This window comes from Rhinoderma darwinii, chromosome 3 (assembly GCF_050947455.1).
Source record: "Rhinoderma darwinii isolate aRhiDar2 chromosome 3, aRhiDar2.hap1, whole genome shotgun sequence".
NCBI lineage: Eukaryota > Metazoa > Chordata > Amphibia > Anura > Rhinodermatidae > Rhinoderma > Rhinoderma darwinii.
In genome coordinates this window covers 372,979,817-373,005,715 of record NC_134689.1, presented here as the reverse complement: position 1 = coordinate 373,005,715, position 25,899 = coordinate 372,979,817, and the positions used below count along the sequence as shown (strand labels likewise).

The window sequence follows — 25,899 nt, the reverse complement described above, 5'->3', positions numbered from 1 at the left end:
ATCTACATTGCAGCGCCTATCTGCTGCAATAGCAGATAGGGGTTGCAAAATCTGGTGACAGAGCCTCTTTAAGCCTCCAGCATTCCAGGAGCTACAGAAGACGTCTCCTTTTTCTCCATTACAAATGAAAGTATGGGTCTAACTACCAGGGTGGCAAGACAAACAGCTAAGCTAAGAGAACCATCTCCACTGTGGATGATGAGAGATCAGAGTGGGGAAATGAGTGCAGTTTACTGGGAAACCAAAGGGAACAAGTCTTTTATGTTGTGCTGGAGCAGGGCCCCATTCTAAGTTTTGCTATGGGGCCCCATGGTTACACCCCGACTGAACAGACTTGTGAAGATTCTGTTTGGCTATGAAAACAGGTGAAGAACGATCACCACGGCAGGTCCACTGTAGTCTTCATCTCAATATATAATTCATTTTTATTACTATTTTTACAAGTCTAAACAAAAAAGTCATTTGTACAAACTATTCAATTATTTGCATTTATATATTAGGATGAGCAACAAATCTGACTGGAACATGTCAGTCTTCTTTCCTCATGTGTCCACCATCTTCACAAGTGAACTTGTCGGTGGTGAAAATGTTCTTGTTCATAGCTCAGGAATATCTGACTGGATCTACAGTAATGTACATATAATTTGTGCCGACTGCAGGATTGGTATTGCCCACCAGAATCCCGAAGGACCCTCTGGTGGGCTCAGGCTTTGATATAATAATGGGCATCAAAATTTCAGCAGAGAACAACCTTATTTGAGTCTGTTTTTGGAGCCAATCACTTGTTATTATGTTGTATTTCGTATGGGTTGATTCACAAATTAACTTTTAGACCTTATTAATGATGAGTCCTTGTGTACAATAATAAAAACAAAGATTATGATAAAAGTGGATGTGCTAATGTTCTGTACAGATGGACGGTGGACCCTCAGAATCATTTCATCTGGTGGGCTCAAGTCCTACACTGCTTGACTGTCTTCACCAACATAATCCTGGAATGCATGCAGTTCTTTGCTTGTCCTCTGGGGGAGTGCTAGTTTGTTCTGGGTACCTTAATTATGTCTTTACATTGTTCATATTGTGCTCTATGTACTTGATGATGTGATGCGCATGTGTACATGGCAGGAAAGTTGAGGAGTCCATTAATTCTCAGCTCTTCGTGTTCTCCAGGCAGCACTGAACATCTTCTTTTGATACCTCTGAGACGTGACTCTGTGAATATATCACAATACATTACTGGGTAACTACAACAATATATGTGTAATAATGTAAAATGTATAATAGGCTAGTGGGGTCTCTCCAAAATATTAAGGTAACACTGGATGGCAGACACTACAGAAATGTATCACCTTACTTTTAGTCACATTCATTAAGGCCTCATGCAGGGGCGTAACTAGGAAAGACTGGGCCCCATAGCAAACTTTTGACTGGGGCCCCCCTCCCCTGGGTGTCACACAACCCCCCCTTGTAGATAGTGCCTTTTTTACCGCCCCCCTGTAGATAACGCCATACAGCCCCCTCTGTAGATATCTACAAAGGGGGCTGTATGGCGTTATCTACAGGGGGGGCTGTATGGCGCCATCTACAGAGGGGGCTGTATGGCGCCATCTACAGGGGGGGCTGTATGGCGCCATCTACAGGGGGGGCTGTATGGCGCCATCTACAGGGGGGGCTGTATGGCGCCATCTACAGGGGGGCTGTATGGCGCCATCTACAGGGGGGGCTATATGGCGCCATCTACAGAGGGGGCTGTATGGCACCATCTACAGAGGGGGCTGTATGGCGCCATCTACAGAGGGGGCTGTATGGCGCCATCTACTTAGGAGGGTGTATGGCGCTATCTACAGGGGGGGCTGTATGGCGCTATCTACAGGGGGGGCTGTATGGCGCTATCTACAGAGGGGGCTGTATGGCGTTCCCTACAGGGGGGGTCTGTAGGGAACGCCATACAGCCCCACACTGTAGGGAACGCCATACAGCCCCCCCTGTAGGGAACGCCATACAGCCCCCCCTGTAGATAGCGCCATACACCCTCCTAAGTAGATGGCGCCATACAGCCCCCTCTGTAGATGGTGCCATACAGCCCCCTCTGTAGATGGCGCCATACAGCCCCCCTGTAGATGGCGCCATACAGCCCCCCCTGTAGGGAACGCCATACAGCCCCCCCCTGTAGGGAACGCCATACAGCCCCCCCCTGTAGGGAACGCCATACAGCCCCCCCCTGTAGGGAACGCTATACAGCCCCCCCTGTAGGGAACGCTATACAGCCCCCCCCTGTAGGGAACGCTATACAGCCCCCCCCTGTAGGGAACGCTATACAGCCCCCCTGTAGGGAACGCTATACAGCCCCCCTGTAGGGAACGCTATACAGCCCCCCTGTAGGGAACGCTATACAGCCCCCCTGTAGGGAACGCTATACAGCCCCCCTGTAGGGAACGCTATACAGCCCCCCCTGTAGGGAACGCTATACAGCCCCCCCTGTAGGGAACGCTATACAGCCCCCCCTGTAGGGAACGCTATACAGCCCCCCCTGTAGGGAACGCTATACAGCCCCCCCTGTAGGGAACGCTATACAGCCCCCCCTGTAGGGAACGCTATACAGCCCCCCCTGTAGGGAACGCTATACAGCCCCCCCTGTAGGGAACGCTATACAGCGTCCCCAACCCCCCAAAAAAATGCGACCTACAGTGTGAAAAGACATGTATCCCCTCTCCACAGGATATACACAGGATAGGGGATACATGTGTGATCGCTGGCAGCGATAGGGAGAACGGGGGACTGAAGGTCCCCTGAAGGTCTCCATGACTAACCTCTGACTTCCGGCGTCTGCGCAGCTCAATAAAAATAAATGGAGCGCTGGTCACGCATGCGCACAAGCACGACCGGCGCTCCATTCATTTCTACGGAGCTGCCGACACAGACCCCGGAAGTCCGAGGTTTGTGATGGAGAACATCAGGGGACTTTCAGTCCCCCGTTCTCCCTATCGCTGCCAGCGATCACACATGTATCCCCTATCCTGTGGATATCCTGTGGAGAGGGGATACATGTCTTTTGTTTAATGGCAGAGCGGGGAGATACCTCCATGCTCTGCGATAGTGTTCAGTGGCGTCCCGCTGTAGCAGCCATAGCGGCTGCTAGTGGAGCCTCCGGCCATGGTGGGGGCCCGTGTCGGCGGGCGACACGGGCCCCCTCATGCCGCGGGCCCCGTAGCAGCTGCTACGGCGGTAGTTACGCCACTGGCCTCATGCACACGACCGTAGCCATGTGCACGGCGTGATTTTCGGGTCGGCCGATCACGGAGTGTAAGCTGCGAGCCGCCCGCGCACATGGCTACGGTCGTGTGCATGAGGCCTTAATGAATGTGACTAAAAGTAAGGTGGCCATTATTTTCAATGAGCCCGGAGCTCCTGGGCCATGCACGGACCATGGAAACCACGGTCGTGTGCATGGCACCATAGGAATGAATGGGACCGCAATTCTCCCGTGGATTTTCGGGGGAATTGCGGCTGCAAAAGCACGTTCGTGTGCATGGGGCCTAACACAATTTTCTATTGCTGTAGAGCAGCATTCACAAACCACTGGCTATGACGTGCGCAGAGAAATGCTAAATGAAGTTTAATGTGGATAAATGTAAGGTTATGACCCCGAAAACAAATGATATAATTATGTGTTACATAGTAAAACACTATTCCTAAGCTCCTTGATAAATAAAAGTGGTTGGTTGGCACTCTTAATCCTAGCGGCAGAAAATAAGTATTAGAAAACGGTTAAAGCTTAGTTCACATCTGCGTTGTGACTCAGTTTACTGGTTCCGTCTGAGCTTTCCGTCAGGGGAACCCATAAACGGAATCCAAACTGAAACAAACGGATCCGTGTATACGGATCCGGTGCGAATTATTTGCGTTTGTCACCGTGGTTTAAGGGTTCCGCTGTTTTGACGGAATGAATAGCGCAGTCGACTAAATTCCGTAGTCGTCCATATTTGCGGGCTGTAATTACGGTCCACAATTACGGACCCATTCACTTGTATTGTCCATGGACACCTTCCCGTTTATATAAACGGGAAGGTATCCGAGCCGTAGAAGTGTACCGCAAAAGATAGGACATGTCCAATCTTTTGCGGTTTACGGGCCGTGCTCCCATACTTTGTATGGGAGCACAGGCCGAGAGTGCGGACGGCTGTCGGCGCCCCGCCCGCAATCGCGGCCCGTGTCTACAGGCACGGCCGTGTGCATGGGGCCTTACTAATGCATTTTTAAGATGCGTGTATTTCTTTGAAGAAATGTTATTGCCAGTTTTCAGGTATTGCCAATCTAATTTGTTTCAACCCTGAAAAATGTGTGGAGTGCAAGACTTCAATAAACACAGCTAACTGAAAAAAAAAAAAAAAAAAAAACGTGAAACACGTGGTAAAACTGCCACTGAAGAAGACTCAGGGCTTATTCACAAGAAAGGATAATCCGCTGTGTGTCACAAGGCTGCATTAAAATTAATGCGGCTATTCACACAGCTGTTTTTTTTAAAGAACCGTGTGAATGGCCGATGAAATAAGAGGACCTATTTTTTCCATAAAATAAACTCAAATCTTTGAGTGATCCGTGAACACGGGTCCCGCACGGGTGCAAATTGTCCGTGAAAAATGTCTAGAGGAAAGAAGGTTTTACCATAATCATAGATGGGGATTCTTTACTGTAAGAGCAGTGAGACTTTGGAACTCTCTGCCACAGGATGTTGTGATGTTGATTCATTAAACAAGTTCAAAGAGGGCCTTGATGCCTTTCTTGAAAAATATAATATTACAGGTTAGGCCCCATTCACATCGCGTTTCTGCTATCCGCCGGGCATATAAGTTTTTACACTAAAAAAGTATCGAAACGTATAGCTCGGCATATTCATAAACTATAATGGGTCAAACGTAGACCAAAATAGCATCCGTTTGGTCTATGTTCGTCATGGTTTATGTTTGGGATACTGTTTTTTGAAAGTATTGAAAAGCGTAGTCTGCTACGCTATTCTGTACTTCAAAAAAAGGTATACGTGACGTAATGTTTTTTTGGCATTGATCTCAATGGACGCCGTATGCAAACGTAATGCTATATGTTTGTATCCGTTTACATACAGTAAATCTGTTTTTTTTTGTTGCTTTTTTCTATCAGCGTTCACTTAAAGAAAAAAAGTATACTTTTTTAGGTAAAAAACGGACAGAAACGTATACCGACGTATGAGTACACGCTATAAAAAACACAGACATGAACAGAAAATTGTACATGTTTGTATACGTTTTCAATGGTCGACGTTTTTATTAAAAAAACATATACGCTCGGCAGATAGAACAAACGCGATGTGAATGGGGCCTTATGGATATTGGATTCTGGAGATAGGACGCTAACCAGGGATTTATTCTGATTTACATATTTGGAGTACGGGAGTAATTTTCCCATAATGAGGCAATTGGTATTCATCCCATTGGTGTTATTGCCTTCCTCTGGATCAACCAATGTAGGATTATACAAACTATTGTGCACCAATGGCACTAAGGATTATATAACATTACTAAAAATTGGACCCAGTGTAAAAGCCACATGACTGACAGTTGACACCAGGCTAAGAATTATATCAGTGTTACCTTGCCCCCTGTATAAGAACCATGTATCTTAGCACTATGTGTTGGTCTCACGCTGGTATTGTATGAGTGGTTGTTTCATATATCCTTACCAGTATTTGGTTGAAAATTGTTAATAAATGTAATATTTATTTTATTTCACAGTGGTGTCTCTTTTTTCTTTAACATCTAAAGGGGTTCAACACCACATGTTTTTTTAAAATAAGACTCTGAAAATAATTGTCCTCCCTAAACACCATTTTTATTCATGTACATAGATCCAAAAAGGAGAATTTTTTTATAGCGGTTCGGGCTCAGTTTTTCTGGTACAGAGCTCTAAATCTTCTGCCAAACCATGGAGTCAAATGATACAATTCTAGCTGCCAACAGCTTCCACTAGATGGAGCTTATGAGCTTGCTGCATACTATTTGATTACAGATTTTTATGTATGTCTATGTATTTGCTGGTTCTGACTACTATAAAAATACATTAAGATATTAAACCGCACAATATATGATATCATCTTGTATTGAATAAAGAATGTAAAATATATAACTCGGTCTTTGTGACCTTGAATAACAAAATGAATCTACAATATCTTGGGACATCCCCTTCTATTAAGGTTGCCAATCCAAGGTGATAGTCATTATGACCAACACCAACTCCCTCATAGCAAATCTACCTAGTTGGGCTGCAATATACCGCCATGTCCGTACTGGTGCATAGCGAGACAGCTTTGATATTCATGAGTTTGTGGAAATTGTTGGTGCTGTTAGGGTTGCCACATTCAAAAGTTTAGGGTCACTCAGAAATTTCCTTATTTTTGCAAGAAAAGCACAGTTTTTTTCAGGTTTTTTGAGGTGTTTGGATCACACAGAAGAACATTTGTGAGACGCAGAACAACTGAAAAGATGCTGGAAGAGTGCCTGACGCCATCTGTCAAGCATGGTGGAGGTAATGTGATGGTCTGGGGTTGCTTTTGTGCTGGTAAAGTGGGAGATTTGTACAAGGTAAAAGGGATTTTGAATAAGGAAGACTATCACTCCATTTTGCAACGCCATGCCATACCCTGTGGACAGCGCTTGATTGGAGCCAATTTCATCCTACAACAGGACAATGACCCAAAGCACACCTCCAAATTATGCAAGAAATATTTAGGGAAGAAGCAGGCAGCTGGTATTCTATCTGTAATGGAGTGGCCAGCGCAGTCACCAGATCTCAACCCCATAGAGCTGTTGTGGGAGCAGCTTGACCGTATGGTACGCAAGAAGTGCCCATCAAGCCAATCCAACTTGTGGGAGGGGCTTCTGGAAGCATGGGGTGAAATTTATCCCGATTACCTCAGCAAATTAACAGCTAGAATGTCAAAGGTCTGCAATGCTGTAATTGCTGCAAATGGAGCATTCTTTGACGAAAGCAAAGTTTGAAGGAGAAAATTATTATTTCAAATAAAAATCATTATTTCTAACCTTGTCAATGTCTTGACTATATTTTCTAGTCATTTTGCAACTCATTTGATAAATATAAGTGTGAGTTTTCATGGAAAACACAAAATTGTCTGGGTGACCCCAAACTTTTGAACGGTAGTGTAATTTCTAAAACTTTGATGTAGAAGGACAACTCAAGGTCTTGTATATTCCTGTAATTACTTTGTTTAGAAGGGGAATTTACCAAAATGTTAAAATAAATTATGACATTTGTGAGTCTGGAATAATTATAGCGTAGGCTTTTAGGGTTCCGAGTAGGATATTAAATAAGCCAAGACTTACTGGTTTTATAGTCATGCGCACAGTACTGCCAGACACAGTGTCTGTCATGGACTTCTTTGAATAAAGTCTGCGGAATCCCCTTCTGTATTCTTCTCGTACCTGTAAAGAAGGGTAAGAAGAACTAAGTTATTTTCAGAATTTCTCATTGAGAGAGACCGACTGGGATCATATTAAAAAGATTGTGGAATTAATGGGCAATTAATGTCAAATGACCTGGCGGTTGAGCACACAATGTACTAAGAAGATGTACAGTCCTTGGAGACTATTGCAGATGGTGAAGATGTAAGACGCAACAAGGGAGCCAGATCCGAACTGAAAGAGGCCAATAATCCATGTGCAACCTAGTATGAAGAGCTGGGAAAAGGCTTTGAACGTCAATAGTCTGTGGGAAAAGAAAAAGTTTAATTATGGTATTACTTATTTTTCGACTTTCACCCAAAATATTAACCCTTAATAGGTGCCGAGCTCATCACACCCTTCTCGCATATAGAATTTGAACACTACCTAACCTCCTAAATAATCTTTTTCTTCTCAATTAATATGTCCCTGACCTATGTCTATTCCCAATTCACTCCTGTGCCCCTAAATATAATACAGAAAGGGGTAACCATACATGATTCACTTAATCCTACTCTACAGCATAATGATGACCACATTAATATATTTATAGGTAATATGAAACCTCACATTGGCTTTATGAATTAAAAATAATTAAAATAGGTGCTGACAAGATGTGGATTTGCGTTGCACATAGTAGCCAATCAGATACCATCTTTTCTCTTTCCAGTATAGGCTATGAAATGAAAAAAAGTGATCTGATTGGTTGGTATGGACAATTGCATCACTCAACACTCTAGTTTTAAACATGAGGCCCATTGTATAAAGAATCCCTTGTATCAGAGCCCTGAACACATACTAGACACACACACAAGATGCATAGACTGTCAACATTATTAGGCCTCATTCACACCTGTGTTTGGCTTTCCGTTGTTCTGTTCGGTTAGAGGAGCAGAACAACAGAAAAACTGGAGGTGCCAGTTCCGTTGCACGACAGACACCACTGGTAACTGAAGGAACCCATTGACTTTAATGTTTTCTGTCGGGGTGTCCATGATTTTACCGGAAACAATAGTGCACTATTGTTTCCAGTATTCTCGGGCAGATCTGCAATGGAGATCCCTAACGGAGCCTCCAGTGCAGATGCGAATGAGGCCTAAGATAGTTAGTCTGGCATCACATAATATGGAATTAATGAGCCAATCAAATTTTTTATGGCAGGACAACATTGGCACTAGACACATGACGAGAATAACAGATCAGTCAACAGCAGCTTGTTGACAGTTTACTGGTTGCAATTGAAAAAATTAACTGAAAAAGGTGAAAACGATGAAAAGGTCATAAAGATATATTATAATGGTGCTATAAATGTATATATCTGATGACTACACAGCCAATGTTAATCAAAAGTGGAGCTTTACTATACACTGTTGACTCCTGGCTGATATCGAACAAGATTTTTCTGTCTTGGACTCACCGGGTATTTTTAAGAGTTGAGACATTAGCGTTTAGAGATGCCAACTTTTTCCTGAGGAGCCAGAATGTGAGGACCAGAAAAACAAAATTAACCTAACAAGAGAGTAGTAGACGAAAGGAAGTGAGTTATCAAGATATAACTGGAAGTGGGAAGATGGAGAGAATAATATAATATACTCACAGAGATAAATGTGCATACCGGACCAAGGAAACTCCAGATGTGACTAATTTTGAGCCAGCAGCTAAAGGTTAAAAAGGAAACATAACCAGATGTTCATCATTTTCTTCTCTGAGCTAATGCAATTATAGGGAGATTTCATAGAAAAGGAAAACGGAAGATGGGGACAAAGTAAAACACACTCTCTAGCATGGGACTCAGTGGTGAAATAGACAAAGACCACCCTGGGCTGCAGAGTTTGGACTAGTGATGTCACTGCATAGCCCACTATGAAACTATAATTTAAAAAAAGGATTTCGGTGATAAATAAGTCAGCATTCACACAATGATATGAGCCAAATATATGATTCCACTGCCAACATTTCCTGTGTGATTGGCTTTATTGAACCTAAATCTCTCTAGATTCAGTGACGAAACTTACTATGTCTTCTCATATATATCTGGAAATACTGATGCTGATATAATCACTATGATGGCAGGGATTCCAAACCCAATCAGACAGACATATGGGAAATGAGAGCGTTGAGAGTTCATATAATTCACAGCTTGTAGGTTTCGGACAGTCATGAAGAGTAGGATGCTTTCGAGAGACATCCAGCAAAATGCACAGAGGAACAGAAACTGTAGACTGCCAGCTATTACGGAACAGAGGATCTGAAATAAAGACAATAATTGCATGTGAGTAATGTATTAAATCGGGAATGAGGTTAATATAAAAATGTGCAAATGCCAAGCTATAGAACAAGGTTATAATCAGCCAAGAGGAATGTGAGAATTGAGACCTTAACACGCTCTTCAGGGTCCTTCAATGTTAGCAGAACTCTTCTAACCCTTTTAGTTTCCTAAAAAAGCCTGGCCTTTGCACTTATCTTAGCCAGTTTATTAAGATTCTGGTCTGTAGTCTAGTTCATTGCTGCCTTACTCCACAAACTGTTGCTGCTTATCTGTGTACCGAGCTTGGATTGTTTTCTACCCACATCTCTGTCTTACTCTACAAACTGTTGCCACTTATATGTGTACCAAACCTGAACTGTAACTTGACTACTCTTGCCATTCTCACTCTCCTTCCAGATTGTTTTAGCCACTCGACTCCGAATCTGCTTCTAGATCTTAACAGCTATAGTATGAGTATTTTAGCAAGACTCTTCTAGATGTCAAAGAAACTGTACGCATACAATGGGCTAAGGTCTTACTGAGCCGTGAATCAGAAGAAAGAGAGAATTATTCCAAAGACGACCCTTGATGTGTTAAACTTCCTACTTAAAATTCTAGAATAGTGGAAACTATAGTTACCGTATTCCAGGTTTGTTGAAGACCCACTAAGACAAGAAGTTGACCCAAGAAGAGACATCCACAAAGAGCCGCTAGGACAGATGTGTGAGCGCTTCTCAGAGACCGACAGAGGATAAAGGTAAGAAAAGTGAAACACAAGCAGACAAGAGATATACTGAGGCCAATGATAGAGAGTATTCTCAGGCCAGCATCCACCTGTAGTTGAGAAAACAACAAGGGCTTAGAAGTGACAGTGTAAGATATTGTACTCCATCTGATACAGAAAATCGTTTTTGAAAAGCCTTGCAAATACTGAACTTCTCTAGTACATTCGATGTGTAATAAATTTCCTATGCGTCCATTATAATATGATGTGTTTTTTTACTTCAAGTAGTTAATGATCTGTAGTTGCAATATCACTCTATAAAAGTCAAAAGGAGTATTGATGTTCAGTCTTCCCAGGGATTGTTGAAGAATCTATGTATGCTGTCCAATACTGTACATAACTAGGCATACTAAAAAAATAAGTCACGTTTATGGACTTCTCAATCACCTGTCCTTCAATCTTTCATCGACTCTTGAATTATATATTTAGATTAGGGCAGCATGCTACACCCAGGCTAATATATCAGATCAGTTAGTGTCCTTTTACACGGCCCGATATGGGCCATGAAAACAAGCGTCGACCAATGAGACATCTCGTTAATCGTAGCTCGTTTGCTCCATTCACAAGGAGCTATGATCGGTGGGGGATGAGCGATTGTTACTACATTTGTTTGTCCCCATACATTTCTATTATGTTGTTTACACAGGGAGATGTGCTGCTGACTAACGACCATTTAATTGGCTGCGTAAATGAGCAGATTAGCTGAGGAATGAGCGTTTACTCGTAAATTGGCTGATCATTGCCCTGTTTAAGGATCGGGAAAGAGCGTTTGTATGATCATTGGCCCATGTAAAAGGGCCTTTACTGAACAATCCTACACTATAAATCATGTTCTAATTTATTATAAATAATAATATAACTCTTAAAGTACCATACACTAAAAAGAAATCACAGATCAAAAAACTCCTAAAATTTTTTTGTAGATAGGTTTAAACTTCATAGAATCCATCTCCTTAAATTGTGAATTCATACTTGAAGAATGGCTTGAGTGGTGTTTTTATCAACTAGAACGATAAGTTGGCCAAATACATAGGATAGTTGTGAGGCGAAAGATTATTCAACCAACAAATAAGATCACAGCTTCCCACATTCACATGCTTTCTTTGGCTTGGCTAAAGGTGGCTAGATGGGAAAACCATAGGATTACACAGGAAAATCAATTATTAAGATCCATGTCTCATCCCCATGAGTGGACAACTTAGATTGTCTCCTAAATAATAATAAATAGCTAATAAGTCAAGAATTATATTTACATCACCTGAATTTTAGTGGGTGCCATGATGACAGCAAAGGTGGAGAGATGTGTGCAGACACAAAGTGTACTCTCCACTTGCTCCGACAGCTGAGTTTCACATCCACGGGTTGACCAAACTTCTTTATGTGTGTCCCAAAATACGCACCGTATAGAGTAGGCGGGTTTAATAGCCTATATGTAAAAATAGATGTAGACAGATATACAATGTTGTTTCTTTATCTCACAACTGTTTTTATGGTTCAGTAATAGTCAAGTAAAGGATTTCTAACCCCCAAAATTTACATACAGATCCTCATTGTACATCAAGGACCTAGACATAGGTTCAGTCCATAACTACTCTGGGGCCCAAGTCAGGCTGGCCCTCTACCTCTTTCCTATGGATTGTATCAACCTGCACAAGGCTCCCCCTCTTCACAATCACAGCAATGTAGGAAGAGAGGGTTATGCTGCCCTTCTTTCCTTCAAGGGGTAGGTAATTAACGCTCAGCCATCTTTTCCTGGGATCTGAGATGGCCAGAAATATCTGCGTGGCCCCCACTTCAAGATATATGGCACTCTTATACACCAATAACAGAACCCGACTACTTTACAGCTAGTCTTCTTTCTCAGGTTTATTTTTGATATCCAAGTTAACTTGGAGTGGTAAGTTGGCTTGCTCTTAATGGACTAAGTAGCTGAGCCCACTCCATACTGAGTCGCTCAACGGGTCTCACTGCAACTGCAACGGTATAGGAAATAACTCAGATCCCGGCCGGTTAACCACTTGACTAATAGCGACCCCATTTTGTCCATCTGTCTGCAAGCATGTTTTCTGCCTGTACATTTTGCGAATAAAGGAGATTTTTTTTATCACATGGAGTTGCTGGATATTGCTCTCCTTTACTTGGATACATCACTTGAAACACCACCTTCTTTCATTTGGTCACCTGTATGATCTCACTACCCATGGAGCTGGTGGGCAAGTGCCTTTTCTTTGTTTTAATATAATGCTATTTAACAAGCATGGCAAACAACTTAAAAGGAAAAAGCCAGAATTGCTGTTTTTTTAGGTCATATTTGCTTCCACAAAATGGAATAAAGAGTGAACAAAGGGTTGTATGTGAATATGAAAACTACAGCTCAATCCGCAAAAAACAAGCTCCCACAGAGTTCAATTGACGGAAAAATAAAAAAGTTATGGCTTTCAGAATTTTGTGACACAAAACAATTTTTAGTTTTTTTTTAACCAATTTGTTTCTTTGCAAAAGTAGTAAAACATAAAAGAAACCATAAAGCTTTTGTATCGCCGTAATTGTATTGACTCACAGAATAAAGTCAACATGTCGTTTTTACCACATGGTGAACACCGTAAAAATGAAACCAAAAAGATTATGTGAGAAACACTCATTTCCAATTCAACCCCACAAATTTTTTCCTTTTTCCGATTCCAAGTACATTATATGGTACATTAAATAGTGCCATTTAAAACCTGTCTCGTAAAAAACAAGCCCTCATATGGCTATGTTGACGAAAAAAATAAAAAATGTATGGCTTTTGGAAAGTGGGGAGAAAAAAAAATGCCCTTGGCGCCAAGGGATTAATGCATACATTGGTTCCTGTCCATTGGACATGACCAACTCTAAGAATTAAATTAATCTCTTTATTGTAATGTCAGGACGTTGTCACATCCAAGCTACTATCAAGATACCAATACCAATATGTCATAAGCACCTAGTACTTAATTGAAAGCCATCTAAATTACTTATATCACAATTATACAATGGCAGGACCCACTAGTCACTTAAAATGTTTTTTTCCTGGACAAAATTGGACAATTCCGCCATGTGATTATAAATGATACATGAGGGCAGGCTTTGCTAAAAAACGAATCAAGCATATGTGCTCATATATTAGCGCATTACGACCTTGTACAACCTCCGAGTTTTGTGGAGCCATTAAACTTCACCCCTATACTGCTATGTATATTGTTCATTACGACCTTGTACAACCACCTCTGAGTTTCCTGGAGCCATAATACAGGACTTCTAGACTTCTATGGGGGCCTACTATAGGCCCCTTCATAGGAATAAAGAACCTTGGAACACGGCGCTGTATGGGGCGCTATACAACGGCACATGGAGTGCCTACAGTTCTTATACTGACCTTCAAGTGTTTCAAAGAGAAGGTCACTGGAGAGGTCAGGTTTTCTGTATTGGAACTTGTGATAGCTCCACCAACCACCGAGGAAATTACTTCTTCTGCAACTGTTTGATCAGAATCCCCAAAAGCTGCAAGAATACTGCCATTTAACCTGGAGTTGAGACCTTTGTATGAGATAAACATGGCTCCACCTGACAAACACATAAATATTACAGAATAAGTATATGAACAAGTAAGTAACATAAGTGTATAGTTAGTACCGTCGACTCCACACTCACCACCTTCAAAGCTCACAAGTGAACACGGTACTTCCATTTTGCCACCAGGGACTCTTAGAATAATGGTAGATGATCCACTATCACAATGACCACGAGAAACCTTCATATCAGCCTCTATAGGAAATACAAAAGACGATTTGGGTAAATAATGAATAAATGATCATACATATGGGTGTTATGGAATAGCCTAATATGTACCATTCATGTTCAGAGTCACTATTTCTCTCCATGGATTGATGTAAGAACCCCTTCCTCATTTATTAGTCTTAGGCTTCACGTTGTATTGACACCTAATTTTAACTCTGAGCTAATACCGCAATAATACAGATGTAGCCATTTTTAACTTGATTCTGATAACTTGCTGCAGCGTGATATCACACAACAAAAGCCATTGAAAAGTCATTGAAAAAGTCAAGATAAGAGATCTAGCCACTGTTTATTTAATGCATTAAAAGTCAAGGGTAAGACGGCTACATCTGTAAGAACACACAATCGAAGATATAGCAATGAAGGGGTATACGTGTCATCTTATAAAACTAGTCAACAATGCGCCAACATGTGTTGTAAATCCTCTTCCTTTGACCAGGTCTCCCAGAATGGTTGAGAAATGTTAGCGGTCACCAACAAGAGAAGCTTCATTCATGGCCCACACCCTATGTTGAGCATATACTCCCCACACACTTGTACACACTAAACAGATGCACCAGTTTAACGACTTGCTTCCAGTGGCTTAAATTTACAGCAGATGTCAGGCAGAGGTTAAATTATAAACTCCTCTATTGCTAATTAGGTATTGGAAAGGTATATATGGTGCTGAACTTCTCTGCTGTTGTTCTCCAGAAGTACGCACCCCTCAAGGAACATGACACAGCCAAAGGACAAATTTGAAATAATTATACGTATCCTGCTTGGAGGGAGGGGTACTGGCTTCAGCGGTTGTATGGATTGAGGCAATGCTCCATGGAAAAAATTTATGCAAATTAGCTCATATCAACCAAACCAAATGTAAGAGAGACCTAAATGTAGAAAGCATCTTGCAGTCTTTGTCAGATCCACTTATTATTATTGAGATTTGATAGTCCTGGAAATCTTCCATTTAGGGGCACATCAAAAACTAAACATTTAATGATAGAAATAGGTATTATATATACCGACAATATGTGACAATGACTAGATATTCTGTAGAATGCCTAAAACATCTAGATAATATATAAAGTAAATCATCCATCTGTACTAGGTATTCTGTACGTTGTCAAGTTTGTTTCAGGCAATGTTTAAAATCGCTAAACATTCTATACAATAACCTACAGTATTTCCACACTTTGCCGATAACATACAATATTGTTATGGGTGCGGTCACGGACCGCTGCCGCTCACCCTCGGCGAACTTCCCTTCCTGGATTGTGCGATGCGCGCACTGGCCCTTTAAGGCCGGGGACGAGTGCACGCACTCCCTAAAAGTTCCCTATCCTACCCCAGTGCACCCTGGACTATAAAAGGGCTCTGCCCTCTTACTCCTTGCCTGAGCGTGTTTGTAGTTTTCCCATGTTCGTATTGCAAATGGTCCCTTAGTGATTTCCTGCTCCCAGTGTTCCTGTTCCCTGCATCCTATCTCCTGTATCCCGTGCTGTTTGTTTCCTGAGCCTGCCTTGTATCGGAGCCGTGTTGTGCCGCCTGCTGGATACGCCACGTCTGGTGTCACCTGCGATCCCTGGTGCCATCCACCACATCTGGTGCAACCTGCCACAACTAGCCCCATCTGTGCCGTAGCCCTGCCGTTGTCTGGACTATCTCAGGTACCCTTGTGCTAGACACCTCTGCATAGACTGAGTTGGGCAGCTGCCTCTTCGCTACGGTGAAGTGGCCTAGTGGGTTCACATTCCGTACACCGTGACAAATATGTACCATATGTGGTCTCTGATTGTGATACTTATATATGGTACCGGTAAAGTGTGAAACTAAGGGATTTTATAGAATGCCTAGTTATTCTGTAGAATGCCTAGAATTTTGGCATAAAGTATCAAATAAGTATTTCATTCTGACTTTATATACTTTTTTCTAGAATTTTAATAGAAATACCTTATTATTGACACTATATTAACAGATTTCTAATAGAGAACAGGGGGGATACTTTATTAACTACACTGCATTCCAAATTATTATGCAAATGTTATTTTTCGCTGATTTTCCTAAATAGTCGATGCAAATGACAGTCAGTATAATTTTCAAGCCATCAACTGTTGGAGTATAATGCAAATTTTATTGAACAAATCTCCTAATGATAACAGATTTTTTTTTAGAAGTAAAAAACTGAAAATGCACTGTTTCAAATTATTATGCACAACAGAGATCAAAACATTTTAAAGCTTGTAAAGAGAACTAAAATGGTAATTTGTTGAATTTGCAGCATCAGGAGGTCATATTTACAGAAATCAAAAGCTCTTTCAATCGAAAAAAAACTTAACAGGCCAAGTTACATGTTAACATAGGACCCCTTCTTTGATATCACCTTCACAATTCTTGCATCCATTGAATTTGTGAGTATTTGGACAGTTTCTGCTTGAATATCTTTGCAGGATGTCAGAATAGCCTCCCAGAGCTTCTGTTTTGATGTGAACTGCCTCCCACCCTAATAGATATTTTGCTTGAGGATGCTCCAAAAGGTTCTCAATAGGGTTGAGGTCAGGGGAACATGGGGGCCACACACACACACATGAGTTTCTCTCCTTTTATGCCCATAGCAGCCAATGACACATAGGTATTCTTTGCAGCATGAGATGGTGCATTGTCATGCATGAAGACAATTTTGCTACGGAAGGCACGGTTCTACTTTTTGTACCATGGAAGAAAGTGGTCAGTCATAAACTCTACGTACTTTGCAGATGTCATTTTCACACCGTCAGGGACCCTAAAGGGGCCTACCAGCTCTCTCCCCATCATTCCAGCCTAAAACATGACTCCGCCACCTCCTTGCTGACGTCGCAGCCTTGTTGGGACATGGTGGCCATTCACCAACCATCCACTACTCCATCCATCTGGACCATCCAGGGTTGCACGGCACTCATCAGTAAACAACACGATTTTAAAATTAGTCTTCATGTATTTCTGAGCCCACTGCAACCGTTTCTGCTTGTGAGCATTGTTTAGGGGTGGCAAAATAATAGCTTTATGCACACTTGCAAACCTCTGGAGGATCCTACACCTTGAGGTTTGCGGGACTCCATAGGCACCAGCGGCTTCAAATACCTGTTTGCTGCTTTGCAATGGCATTTTAGCAGCTGCTCTCCTAATCCTATTAATTTGTCTGGCAGAAACCTTCCTCATTATGCCTTTATCTGAACGAACCCGTCTGTGCTCTGAATCAGCCACAAATCTTTTCACAGTACGATGATCACGCTTACGTTTTCTTGAAATATCCAATGTTTTCATACCTTGTCCAAGGTATTGCACTATTTCACGCTTTTCGGCAGCAGAGAGATCCTTTTTCTTTCCCATATTGCTTGAAACCTGTGGCCTGCTTAATAATGTGGAACGTCCTTCTTAAATAGTTTTCCCTTGATTGGGCACACCTGGCAAACGAATTATCACAGGTGTCTGAGATTGATTACAATGATCCAAAGAGCCCTAAGACACAATACCATCCATGAGTTTCATTGAAAAACTAATAATTAAATGTTTATGACACCTAAATCCAATGTGCATAATAATTTGGAACACGGTGTAGTTATTCATTAGAATGTCTAGCAGTTTCACACGTTGCCTAAACTCGATAATCGAAAGTATACCTAGGAAATGTGTTCAGATGGATTTATTTTACACATTGTCTAGACGTTTTTTGTTTTCTTTATCAAAGTTTATTAAATTTTCAATACAAACAAATAACAACTTCAATGCATTTAAACGAGTGGCAGTTCAACTGAACCACTTTACATGAAATTTTTGCATACAATGCAAATGTTATACATAAAGAGCATATACATTATTGGCATCAAGAAGTGTACCTTGCGTAAGAACCATTCAATGAGGAACAAATAAGTACAGAAGAATTAGTACAATATAATCAATCTGATGTATTATGTAATATAGTGCAAAAAAATAAAATAAAAATAAGAGACAGGGGGGGAAGAAAAGAAAAACAAAGAGAGCGGAATAAGAAGGAAGGACCGCGGGAAAGGTAAAGTGTATAGTGGAGAGGGGTGGCCTCTAATCAAGACGTACAAACGCCCAAGTAGATTTAGGTGTGTTCTTCCAGCCAACGAGGAAGGGCTTCACTTTCTGCAAACAGAATCCAGCTCCTCCATGTAGCCATGAATCTTTGTCTAGACGTTTTAAGCGTTCTACAGAATACCTAGGCTTTGCCTTAGTTTCAAAATTGACCTGTAACACATACACCACTGACAACAAAGTGCGCCGCTGGGATTTTTTCTTATTGTATGTCAGCAATTGGATTACAGAACAGGAATACATACACTTTCAGGTGCCACGTCAGGTAAGTAATTTTATTTTTAAATTTGTGAACAGAGTTTCAGCCATGACACTATTATTATTATTATTATTATTATTATTATTATTAATAATATTAAAATGGACCTTCACTAAGTTGCAATTGTATCAAGGGTTATTGCAAAAACTGCTATAGAGGTTCCTCCTTGAGGACTTGCTGTCTCTATATGTGGTCAGAGAGATGGTTGGGAATATCTCATTGTCATAAGTGATGTTCATACCAGTATGGGGTCCATTGGAGGTCGGTTATAGGTTTTAAAGTCATAATGTTGAGCTACCTGCAATCACAGTGACCCCTTTTCTCACACCAGTATATGTTTTGTACCCATAAGAACCGTATTTATAATACAATATTTCTATCTGCTCACCAATTTCAGAGGTGCTTATTTGTTGGTTCCGGGGGTCTGCAGAGAACGATGCCAGTAGTGAAGTTTCCACATTCTCTATTACTGCAATGACAACTGTCTGAAGGTCAGCAAAGTCCAACTTTTTCAAGGAAGTTTGATTGAGAAGATTAGTGATCTGAGATGCCACTTCCTAAGAAGATAAGAAAATGAAGGACATTCAATAACAAAACCAATGACATTAGGATGAGAATAAAAGTAAAAAACTACGTCACCAATAATAATAAAAGTGTTGTCTACAGTGGCACATTGAGGATATCCCAAGACGTCAGTCTTCTTGTTGTAGCCGTCACATCTAATAGTGTAATTTCTGTCTATTTTAAGGGTCTATTTTTTTCTCCAACTTTCATAACATAGCACTATAGGAATTGGGAATTTCTGAGGTTGAATGTACCAATATTTTTGGCTAGTATGTGTGAAGAGCAATCACAAAGAAAGGATTCTTAATGCAATTTTTATAGCGGCAGCTGCAGGGAGTTATAATTTCAGTATGTTACACTATGGATTTGTGAAGGTAACTAGGGAATTTGGAGCTCTTTATAAAAACAAAAACAGAGCCCCGACCTTTATAAGAATTTGACCTATTTATTAAATTTAATTATAGGTTTCTTGCCAGAGACCTACATTCTAAACAGAATAATCTTAATAATAATATAATTACAATAAATGTTAGATGTTAACCATTAAAGCACCATAGACCTCCAGGGATATTAGATATTACCCCAAAACCACCATGTATAATGTATACTAATAACACTTCTTCACCTTAGACTACTAAGTATTAACTCTAAACCACTCTAGACTGCCAGGAGTATAATAGGAATACTATCACTAACCCACCAAACCACCTGATGTAAAATCTTATGATGTCATTTAGAAAGTTAGTCCATTGCTGTCTCCGTTATGGGCACCAATGTATTTGCAAACGTCTTTTAAAAATCCTGTGTTTGCCTCTGAGCTACTCTAAAGACCTATTTGTCACCATAGTTACAGACTACAAACAACCCTGTGTAGTCTGATCCTGCAGTCCTGTGTTACTCCACTCTCTATGCCTCCTCTTTTTGCTAATCTACAGACAGTAGCAGTGTTGAACTGGCCCACCAGAGTACTAGATGATCTTGGGGCCCCCCGGCTATAACAATATAATGGGACTAGCTGAAAACAAGTTGCAGTCAATCACTTGCCACTAGGGTCTATTTCTTATGGGTTTGTAAGCTGGTGGTTCTTTAATACATCACAGATTGTTGCAGGTCAACAAGTTTGTTGAACAGTTTTAAACAGGTTGTTAGGAATGTTTAGTGCTACTCTTTGTATGAGGGATCTCGGCTCCGTAGGACTTCTCATCAGGTCAGGATGCGCCAAGGTGACTCTCTGCTCCTAGCCCGTCCTGCTGTGCCTCTATGGGTCTGAGAGTGGATAGCCTGCTGCCGCAGCCTGCCCCACCTTTTTAGTATACGCGTGGTTGCATCAGTAACCTTGCAGAAAACCGACCTTCACCTCCGTGTCATTGTGCCCGCTACATCACTACCTTTTACGGATTGCCCAACCGACTTTGTCTGTGAGTGTGCAATATACATGTCACAGAATACTCCGAATGCACAACAGAAGGACAGTCCCAGGTCACAGAGTAACTGTGAAAGTGATTAAAATATGTTTAAATGATTCCATTTTGTGTAGCATCCATCTTGCATGGAGTCTCCATCTTGTATCTTAAAGAATCCATTTTAGTGAATAAGTAATCTGTTGCTTTAAAGAGGCTCTGTCATCAGATTTTGCAACCCCTATCTCCTATTGCAGCAGATCGGCGCTGCAATGTAGATAAGAGTAACGTTTTTTTTGTTTTTTTTTAAAACGAGCATTTTTGGCCAAGTTATGATCATTTTTATATTTATGCAAATGAGGCTTGCTAAAGTACAACTGGGCGTGTTTAAAGTTAAAGTACAACTGGGCGTGTATTGTGTGTGTACATCTGGGCGTTTTTACTTCTTTTACTAGCTGGGCGTTGTGAATGGAAGCTGTGACGTCACTTTATGCCCCAGATCCTGCATCGTGTCGGACGAGCGAGGACACATCGGCACCAGAGGCTACATTTGATTCTGCAGCAGCATCAGCGTTTGCAGGTAAGTCGATGTAGCTACTTACCTGCAAACGCTGATGCTGCTGCAGAATCAACTGTAGCCTCTGGTGCCGATGTGTCCTCGCTCGTCCGACACGATGCAGGACCTGGGGCAAGAAGTGATGTCACAGCGTGATCTCTCGAGAACACGCTGTGTGTCTGTGCCCTGCCAGAAGCTGGGTGGTAACGAAGAGAAGTGGATGATGCTGATTCGTCAGCATCATACACTTCCATTCACAACGCCCAGCTAGTAAAAGAAGTAAAAACGCCCAGATGTAACACACAATACACGCCCAGTTGTACTTTAACTTTAAACACGCCCAGTTGTACTTTAGCAAGCCTCATTTGCATAAATATAAAAATGGTCATAACTTGGCCAAAAATGCTCGTTTTTAAAAAAACAAAACGTTACTCTTATCTACATTGCAGCGCCGATCTGCTGCAATAGGAGACAGGGGTTACAAAATCTGGTGACAGAGCCTCTTTAAGACAAGTATATTAATGCTATTTCTTAGCTATGTGTCTCATTGGTTCTTATCTGAAGCCTGTTGCAAGAGATGCTTAGTAACCTCGAAGCTAAGAAAACCCTTTCATTGTGAATGAAGTGGAGTGAGATAAGAGTTCATTCTAGCCCAAATAAAATGGATACTGTTTGTGGTCTTTCATGAGAAAGAACCGCTCATAAAGATAGTATTGTGTTCTTGCCTGAGAAATGGTGCAGGTGAAAATTATAATATTAAATTTGAAATGTATTGTATGTCTGTGATTAGCTCAATATGAAATATTCCCATTGTATGCTATTGGCTGAACTGGAGTTATTGTTATAGTGCAAATGATTGGTTGAAATTAAGCCTGCTCCCTTTTATGAAAGATATTATTGTAATTGTCTAATAAATAAACAAACGTCAGAGGAGTATTTTTGAGCATACAAGCAGTGTCTCTGTGTCTCTTACTTCTCTCTGATATATCGATATAACCTATGATTTGGATCTGGATAAATTCCCTGGTAGTGTATTGGTTCACATACCCGTCTAAAACTCCAGTCTAATATATATTTTGGGCCATGATTACATCAACATCGACCATCATAGTCTCAGTCCAAGTCCTTGTTACAAAAGAGTTACCATCTCTTTAAGGACCGCCCAACTTAACTCAAAACTGCAGGATAACAGCAGCAACATCACACAGGTTAACTTTAACTTCACACATTCACACAAGCTATCTATAAATTGCAGCAAACACTGCAATACTTCAATTTTCTCTTTACTCCTTTTACTTCTTATGGTACCTCTTGCCTATAGTCCAATCACTGTGCCACACTCAGGGAAATAGGCCCCTTCAGTAGGCCTCATGGCAACCAGATTCTCTCTCTGTCCTATTACACCCCAACTCAAGGCTGGTACTCTCACAGTCCACTTTTCTTAAAGCGATTGCTGCCAAAGTCTATCAGGGCCTTCCCGCGGTCTGCTGCACATAGGGACCAGGGTTACCACTTGTTCCATCCAAACATACCGGCCAGGTTAACACTTGTAAAAAGTGAATGTGGTTTTAGGGGCGTGGATTCACACGGAGTGTGATTTTAATTTATGGAGTGTGAGTTTCAATGCCTTTTTTGTAAAGGTGGCCATAAACATTAGATAAATGTGGACCAAAGCCCCCCACACACACTGTGCCCCCTGAATACAATCATGTCACACACACAGCGCCCAATAAAAACAGCGTCACATTGTGCTTCCACTGAAAATAGTGCCGTAGGCTGTGCCCCATACAAAAAAAGTGCCAAACAAAGTGCACCCTGTAGACAGTGCCAAACACAGTGCCCCCTGTAAATAGTGCCCCCGCTGTGCGCTCTGTAGATAGTGCTCCACACAGAGCCCCCTGTAGATAGTGCCATCTGTAGATAGTGCCACACACAATGCCATCTGTGAACAGTGACCCCCACAGTGCCCCACACACTGCCATCTGTAAATAGTGCCCCACACAGTGCATCTGTAAATACTGCCACACACATTGCCCTTATAGATAGTGCTACACAGTGCCATTTGTAGGTAGTATCCCAAATAGTGCAATATGTAGATAGTACCGAACATAGTTTGATCTGTAGATAGTGCCCCCCACAGTATCATCTGTAGTGCCTCACACAGTGTATTCAGTAGATAGTGCCCACTGTGCCATTTGTAGATAATGTCCCATAGTGTTATTTGTAGACAGTGCCCCATACAAAGCCATCTGTAGATAGTGCCTAACACAGTGCCCCTGTAACTCCAGACCCCTAATAAGACCTCAGACTAGACAAAAAAGTAAAAATAAAATCTTATAAAAAAAAAAAAAAGATTACTCATCTTTTAAATCCCCCTACCGCTCCGGAGCCAACATTCCAGTGGTCCCCGCTGGTCCTGCAGCAATGACGACACGTACATAATTTATATGACAGCTGCAACGGTCACGTGAATGATGTACGTCATCGCTGCAGGTCGGGTGGCAACCCTAGCTGCACAGCATCACAAAGGCTTCCACTGCCTGCACCTCGCAGATTCTGTCAGCCTCTCTTACACAGTCACTGTCCCCTTGCCCACTGGTTTGTCTTTTGATGGCTTCAAGGCCTTGCCTATTGCTCACTGGCCACTTCTTTTGGCAGCTGCACATGGACATGATCCTCAGCACACATGCAGTAGGTCCTTAGCACACCTCACATGGCTTCTAGGCCTTAAAGAGGCTCTGTCACCAGATTTTGCAACCCCTATCTGCTATTGCAGCAGATAGGCGCTGCAATGTAGATTACAGTAACGTTTTTATTTTTTAAAAACGAGCATTTTTGGCCAAGTTATGACCATTTTTGTATTTATGCAAATGAGGCTTGCAAAAGTCCAAGTGGGCGTGTTTAAAGTAAAAGTCCAAGTGGGCGTGTATTATGTGCGTACATCGGGGCGTTTTTACTACTTTTACTAGCTGGGCGTTCTGACGAGAAGTATCATCCACTTCTCTTCAGAACGCCCAGCTGCTGGCAGTGCAGACACAGCCGTGTTCTCCAGAGATCACGCTGTGATGTCACTCACTTCCTGCCCCAGGTCCTGCATCGTCTCGGCCACATCGGCACCAGAGGCTACAGTTGATTCTGCAGCAGCATCAGCGTTTGCAGGTAAGTAGCTACATCGACTTACCTGCAAACGCCGATGCTGCTGCAGAATCAACTGTAGCCTCTGGTGCCGATGTGTCCTCGCTCGTCCGACACGATGCAGGACCTGGGGCAGGAAATGAGTGACATCACAGTGTGATCTCTCGAGAACACGGCTGTGTCTGCACTGCCAGAAGCTGGGCGTTCTGAAGAGAAGTGGATGATACTTCTCGTCAGAACGCCCAGCTAGTAAAAGTAGTAAAAACGCCCCAATGTACGCACATAATACACGCCCACTTGGACTTTTACTTTAAACACGCCCAGTTGTACTTTAGCAAGCCTCATTTGCATAAATACAAAAATGGTCATAACTTGGCCAAAAATGCTTGTTTTTAAAAAATAAAAACGTTACTGTAATCTACATTGCAGCGCCTATCTGCTGCAATAGCAGATAGGGGTTGCAAAATCTGGTAACAGAGCCTCTTTAAAGGAACAGTGTCACCACGAATTTTTTTTTAATATGTTAAAGATGTTAGTGCTTTATTAAAAACGTTTGGATTAATTTGTGTGTGTTGTGTGTTACTTTTTTTTATTTTTACACTTTTTCTTCCCTATGGGGGCTGCCATTTTTTTTTCCATTTCTGTATGTGTCGATTAACTACACATACAGACATGGAATACAGCAGCTCCAGTCCCATAGGGACTGCGAACGGGGCCCGTTCCATCCACTATCATGTACGCCGCTGTGTGGGAACGGCGCATGCGCCGTTCCCACACAGTTCAATTTGAAATGCGCGCCGTCCGGCGCCATTTTCCTGAGGACCGGAAGTCGCGGCCGGACAGTAATATTACTACTTCCGGTCGCGGCTTCCGGACTTGTGCACATGGAGCAGCGGCAGCAGACGGAGCGGATGGACCGGAGGGAGCGGCGGCGACTGGAGCAGGTAAGGGATTTCTATGTATGTTTGTGTTTCAGTGTGTGTTTACTACTGTATGTAAACCTACTACACTGTGTGTTAGCTCAAAAAATGGCGACACACAGTGTAGGAGGTTAGACCGTTCAAACCCCTCGTTTCTCCCGGCACTAGCCAGGATAAAGGAGGGGGGGATTCTGAGAGCTCACTAGAGCGAGGGATTTTTACCCAATTTTGCAGCATAAAGCAATGTGGTTGCTTTACCACATGCAATGCTGCAATTTTGGGAATGGCTCCATCTAGTGACCAGCAATGGAAAATATTATAAATTAGAATCCAATTGAATCCAATTTATAATATTTTCTGACTCGTGAAAAAAAAAAAAAAATTAGAACAATGTTTAATCACCTACACACTAATTGTTTAACTAAAAAAAAAAAAAACATGTTTTGCTGGCAACACATTCCCTTTAAACATACTGAAACTCCTCCTGACCCTTTTCTGTATGGTAGCACCATCTAGTGGTGATAGTTAATATTACAATATAAACTCAGCATTAGACTACATGCAAACAATAACAAGGGGGAAAACAGTTACATTAGTAAGTTACATTAGTAAGGGATGGTAAGGCTTAGGGCTCATTCAGACGAGCG

At 41.8% G+C, this 25,899-nt stretch overlaps 1 protein-coding gene across 1 annotated transcript in view; it reads right to left on the bottom strand.

Annotated features, from left to right (window-relative positions):
- Positions 1–407: 407 nt before the first annotated feature.
- Positions 408–25,899, bottom strand: part of LOC142750509 (adhesion G protein-coupled receptor E3-like) — a 127,248-nt gene continuing 101,756 nt past the window's right edge. The window contains exons 11-21 of the mRNA XM_075859511.1: positions 19,066–19,234; positions 14,195–14,308; positions 13,920–14,107; positions 11,781–11,948; positions 10,378–10,572; positions 9,506–9,738; positions 9,088–9,148; positions 8,908–8,999; positions 7,587–7,755; positions 7,374–7,472; positions 408–1,212 (exon numbers count right to left, since the gene is read on the bottom strand). Coding sequence (XP_075715626.1) covers positions 1,150–1,212; positions 7,374–7,472; positions 7,587–7,755; positions 8,908–8,999; positions 9,088–9,148; positions 9,506–9,738; positions 10,378–10,572; positions 11,781–11,948; positions 13,920–14,107; positions 14,195–14,308; positions 19,066–19,234 — 1,551 coding nt within the window. The 3' untranslated portion in view covers positions 408–1,149. The remainder of the gene's footprint in view (positions 1,213–7,373; positions 7,473–7,586; positions 7,756–8,907; positions 9,000–9,087; positions 9,149–9,505; positions 9,739–10,377; positions 10,573–11,780; positions 11,949–13,919; positions 14,108–14,194; positions 14,309–19,065; positions 19,235–25,899) is intronic.